This window comes from Trachymyrmex septentrionalis, unplaced genomic scaffold (assembly GCF_001594115.1).
Source record: "Trachymyrmex septentrionalis isolate Tsep2-gDNA-1 unplaced genomic scaffold, Tsep1.0 scaffold53, whole genome shotgun sequence".
Classification (NCBI taxonomy): Eukaryota; Metazoa; Arthropoda; class Insecta; order Hymenoptera; family Formicidae; genus Trachymyrmex; species Trachymyrmex septentrionalis.
In genome coordinates, this window is record NW_017305705.1 from 1,881,048 (window position 1) to 1,887,421 (window position 6,374).

Here is a 6,374-nt window from a genome sequence, read left to right on the forward strand (position 1 = left end):
CAAAATATCCTCCTAATATGAAAATGTCGAGATTACAATGGTTTATGAATTATAATTGATCAAAAATATATAATTTATAAATTCAAAAACTATTATAGCCTTGACATTTTTGTTAGAATTTCGTTTTAGAATGTTTCAAAGAATTCACAAATAATATAATAACAAAGGATATAAAAGTAAAATAATAATTTTTGACTTATAAGCATTTAAAGAATTAACTTGTAATTTAAAAAATGATTCAACAAATAAGAATTTAAGAGTTGGATCTTGAATACTTAAACAATTTTTGCGTTATTTTATATACCACATATGTAGTCATTTAAACTGTGCGCCGAATTAATTTTTTAAAGTTAGAAACGTAACTGAACTACTATAGTAATATCACAAATTAAATTGACAAGCAATTTAATAATTTGATACTCAATCAGGCATCCTATAAGAGAGATGTTAATGTGCTGAAAATCTGTAAATAAATTTATTGCGAAAAATATTACCTCGGCCGAGAATCAGATTCGGATCTCAAAAGATTTTTGTAATCTTGACATTACAATTTTTCTACTTCTAGAATACGCTGCGAAAATGTCGTACGTTATAAGATACCCTGTGTGTGTGTGTGTGTGTGTGTGTGTGTGTGTGTGTGTTTGTCTGTTTGTTTGTTTAAAATGTATATATTTAAAGTAAAGAATGCTTTTATGCAACAGAAATTATATGAAAGAGCTATTCAAACAAGCCGAGTGAAATCGTGAGTTGAACGTACCAGTGATGTCGAGTGTGTACGAGCCATAATCGTAGATCTGCCGGTGAAAGTGAATGCACGATAAATAGATTAACGCAATTGCGAGGACGACCCTGAAACACATTCAGATGCACATGTCAAGTTCGTGCGGCCATCGTCTTTACTCGCGTGATTTTGCTCGCTAGCTCAAACGTGGTTAATTTGACAATAAGCACGCGATTCATTACGTCATAAATGCAAACGGTCGCGTTAACTGCACTTTACGCTGCGAATAGATGAATCATTGTTATCAATAATATGCGCACAATCTTTCCTTGTTAGCTTTGGGAGAGGGAGAAGGTCTATGATATAGCACAATGATAATCGTCTTAAAATGAATTATGCATAATTCATTTTGAGAATGCATTATTCGATAAAGTGCACAAAGCTGATTATCCGACATTTTATAATAAAAAGGACAATTATAACTATTACAGCTAATAGAAGTTGCCATGATTGACTAGAATACTGATATAGTATGATATAATATTTTTAATGCATACTAAAGATATATCTATAATTTATATTCATCTCACATCTGCATATTCCGAGGATTTTGTGTGCGCATCGCTACATAACATAATGCGGGAAGAATAGCGAGATGGATTGCCTGCCTGAAAAAAAACATTGATAAATAAACTGTTCTGTCAAAACAAATATATAGATATTTTATAGCATGCTGACAAAACAGTTGCAACTGAAAGAGTTAATCTTGAATGATAAATAATTTAAAACGAAGTTTTTATGTATCAAATGCTTACCAATAATTTGCATTAACTTCTTATCAATATCGAATTGACACAAGGTGAACATAAAAAAATCTCAGAAAATATTATATAAAAATATAATTTGATTATTCTAATTCTAATCATATAATTTGTCTAACTAGTCTAAACTAAATATTATTTAGGCAAGCAATAGAGATGAAAAAAAATTATAAATTGGAATTTCTGTAAATAGCACATATTTAGTATTTCGAGTTACAACCATTTTGCAACAAGCAAAGATTCATATACATTATTTTTACATAAATGGATAGAATGTAAGCTTACCTGCCAAAGCAAAAATATCCAAGAGCAAGGCCAATAGTAAGGCCATAAACATGTTTGGCAGCGGGGGTAGTAGCGATGGGGCTCAGAGATGATCTCAATAATGCGGCTAATATGAGGGCTGTGAATTGCGTCAAGACAAAATTTACCTGTACAAACAGAAGAAACAGATTCATTAAAATCTATTTGTATCAAAGCTCTTGCTTAATCATTTATCATATAATTTATAATATAACAAACAGAAGTGTGAATTTTATTAGTTTGAATCGCGTCCATTGTAATATTACTAAATTATATGTCTCGTATGCAAAAAATACCAAGTGTAAGGTATTTGTATTTGTTTTGAGAGATGTTTATTTTTTTTTTGCACTATTATAAGAAGACACTTTCCAAGAAAGCTCTCTCTGAAGTTCCTTTTAAATGTTCCTTTTTTTATTTTCTAACAATATACTTAATGTAGATGCTAGATTCATTCGACTTCGCAAACAACGCCGAGATACGCGAATGACGGGGTCATTGATCTTTGCACCAGTGGTTACTGAACTCATCGTATTAAATTGGAGTAAATATTCTCGATGTATTTTGCTATTCACAGTAAATAGATTTATTTGTAAAATCAGGTACATTATTTTTTCTTTTTTAATGGAAACTAACAACTAGTTTTATTATTTTTATAAAAATATGAAACGTTGTAAATTTTAAACTAATAAAGTTTATATAAAGTTGAAAGAAATAGATAACAAAGAACTTTATAAATTCTTCGAAAATAATAAAAATTTCATAATTTATTTTATTTTAAGTTGCTTATATGATTTTTTTAATATGATTCGTCTAAAACGTTATGTGATAAAGTTAAAATAATAAATTAAAATTTGTGTGTGTGTGTGTGTGTGTACATATATGTTTATGTGTATGCATATAAAACTTACATCTTAAGATCATAGAAAAAGGTACATTGTTGGCCATCAAAATTGTAAAAGACTGACAATATCAAAGTAATGTTTATGTAGCAGATATTTTTGGCACATGGAATATTTAGAAACTACAAACGTTTTTTTCGTTGTTGTATAATTTAAATGAACAATAATATATATTGTAAGAAGTTGTAAAAAATTACGTATCTAGATAACATGTATCTCACAAAAAATTATCATTAAATTATAACAGTGGGCACAAATTATCGATAATTTGTATTCATTAATATGAAGCATATAATGAAACATTGATAAAGCATCGATTAGATTTATTCTTCAAGGTTTATCCTTTTAAAAGACTTTTAAATACATTTATATTTTTGTTATTTTACCAATAGAAATTATCCTCCTATTCACCTTTTTTTTTCTAATCATGTTATTTTTAAGCACGTATCTATTTAAATAACTGATCTCGTTTTCTGCTAGTAGGACGCACCGCTAAGAATAGCACGATAAGGATTTCGCTAAAAATAGAGAAAGTAGTGGTGCGCACGTCGATCATTCTCTTAAAGAATGCATCGTAAAATCTAACCGCTTGTTGAATTATAAATTTGTTACAATTGAATTTGATATTGTTACTGTTTTCTTGTAGCAAAAAAATAATATAACTCCACTCTACCGTCTATTTTTATTTATGAGCTTTGACGATGTGAAGCAATTCGTAAAAACTATGCAACACAGTGTAATAAATCTCTTTAGTACCTGTTGCGTCTGCTTAAAATACTATATTTAATGACAAATTTAGCGCGATATTCATAGTCGATCCTTATATTTAAGACCTTAAGATCTTAAGATGTTATAATCACGAGTATTAGTATCTTTAATAGATAGTCTTAAAATAAGCACAGACTATCAATGCCGATCTTAGACTTCTTCTTCGCTTTTAATAAATTATAACAAGTAAAAAATATAATAAGTAGCAATAGGTATTAAGAAATATTTTTTTATATAAAACTGATCGCTCTCTCTCTCTCTCTCTCTCTCTCTCTCTCTCTCTCTCTCTCTTCTTTTCCACTCACGCAGACGCTCACGCCCACGCATACCCACACACATTATGAAATCATGATTAATCCTCAATCATTAATCTTGATTTATATTCTTTTAATTTTGTTTGAAGTCCAACAAAAAAGAAATTTAAAAAATAGCCAATAAGAGTCATCGCAGACATTCCAATTATAGTTTGATCCTCTTCAGTGTAAAAAAATATAGAAAATATTAAATTGGAAAAAAATTTAAATAGGAAATATTTAAGTAAATAAAACACATAAGTATATAAACATGTATAAGATCCACAATATTCACGAATTCGAGTTTTCTTGTACTGGAGAAAACTAAAACCATAACATAATTGAAACGTTTACGATTGCGATATTTATGTAACATATAATAATAAGTGTCTAGATACTGCGCGTCGATATCTGCGTTGACTCTCATTGGTCATTGTATCTCTTTTTTTATTGATTTGTTAGAGCCTTTATTATTTTAATGATTGGTTATCTTACATCGCAAGATAATTATCTTAAATTGAATCAAATATCGATATTTCTTTTTCTTTTCTCAAGATCAGTTGTTTATCTCTTCTATCGTATTTTACATATCTCAAATGCGTCCAGATCCGTTTGATAAGTATAAAAAAATTGTACCTCTTAAATAAATAAATATCGTATTTATAAATTTATTATTTTATATATTTCGTTCCCTGACGAAACTTGAATTCCTCTTCAATTCTCTCTTCAATTTTAAGCTTATTGTCGACATTAAGGATGTTCGATAGCGTCATATACAGCACATTGATAAATGTATACTTTTAAAAAACTATATATGTATATATATATATATATATATATATACATACATACATACATACATACATACATACATACATACATACATACATACATACATACATACATACATACATACATACATACATACATACATACACATATACTTATGAAAGTTGTGTTCGTAACATTCTGTTTTGATTGAACAATATATTTTTATAGTTTATTTATTTTATTAATTTTATTATTAGAAATTGAAAAAATAATAACAAAAATTCCTAAATGTTTTTTTTTAATACTTTAAACACTCAAAATAACTTATGTAAAGTTTAATTGCAATTTACCAGTTAGTTAAAAATTTAGAACAAACAAATATTTTGTTTATTTATTAGACAGCTAATTTCTGCATCATAATATAACTTTACATAAATAATCTTGAATACATAAAGTATTTATATTAAAAATTGAAATTTTTGTCATTTATTTTATAATTCTATACATTTCTGTCTAGAGCACAGATTAAGAAATATTTCTTATTGAAATAACTTACAAACCAGACGACAAATCGTCATTAAAAATTTGTTGTATTACTTTTAAATGTGATTTAGAATAACTTATAATTTTTACATTTTTTAAAAATTATTTTTAAAGATCTATCGAACATCTTTAACGTTTGATATTGATATAAAGGGAATACTAACGTCACTATATTTTTCGTAACATTTCACTTCCATAAAGATCAGACGCATTTCGTTCGATCGCGCTTCAATCAGCTTAAATTGATAGTTTAGTTAGAGGTGCGGTCGTTCAATTTGCTCAAGGTAAAATTTTATTAGCAAAATCGAAATATATAATCCAGTTTGATTCGCAATATTCTTATCATCACATAAACTAACATCTTTGCCTATTTGTGCCATGCATTCTCTTATCATGTTATGTATTCCGTCTTGCATTTTTTTTTATGCATTCCTAACTCCTCTTCACTACATTTGTCTTTTCAAGATAATGTTTACAATTTTTTTAAAAGGAACTTTTATGTCGGCATCGCAATAACGAAATTAATCAGGGACTTTTTAAAATAAACAACAAGCATTTCAAACAAAACTGCCCATAGACTTATTTCTTATTCCGAAACAATGAAATATTCATAGCTGTCGAATATTTCTAGTGTAATATTATTAAAACAGTTCCATAGAACGACGTAGAATGACGTTCGCAAATTTGTAAATGCTTTGTCTTAAAATTGCACCAATTTCAGTACGCTTAGAACATATACTGTTTAGATCATACGTCGTAATTCATTGTCAGAATGGTTCGAGTTCAGAGCGACTTTAAATATTTTGTCCGGAACTTACATAAAAGTTTTGAAATAAACTTTCCGTACAATCGAATAGTACGAATTATTAATATAGTAAATCATTAATAGTAATCATTAATACTAAATTATTAAAAACTAAGTTACTATTTATATTTGTAATAGAATAATTAAGTTACTATAAGTATTAATACATGTGATAAAATAATTAATCAATAATAAGTAATATTAATACAATTAAATAAATAGAAAAATGCCTTTTCAATTCAAGTTAATCTTGATGCTTAATAATATTTCAGTAAGAATTTATATGCAGTGAGTGCAAAAATATTGACAAAGAAAGATATCTTTTATAAAAAAATTACAATATGTAAATTTTCTAGCTCGAGATTGCTGAGTAAAAATTAATAATTACAAAAATTCAAATAACACGAGTAATGGTTATCTTTAAAAATAAACTATATATAGTTTATTACA

General features: G+C 27.4%; 1 protein-coding gene across 2 annotated transcripts in view; it reads right to left on the bottom strand.

The window, feature by feature from the left end:
* Positions 1–6,374, bottom strand: part of LOC108752073 (lysophospholipid acyltransferase 2) — a 16,511-nt gene that overhangs the window by 6,148 nt on the left and 3,989 nt on the right. For both annotated transcript variants that reach the window (XM_018492687.1, XM_018492686.1), the window contains 3 exons: positions 1,828–1,973; positions 1,312–1,389; positions 758–849 (listed from right to left, as the gene is read on the bottom strand). In XM_018492687.1, coding sequence (XP_018348189.1) covers positions 758–849; positions 1,312–1,389; positions 1,828–1,973 — 316 coding nt within the window. The remainder of the gene's footprint in view (positions 1–757; positions 850–1,311; positions 1,390–1,827; positions 1,974–6,374) is intronic.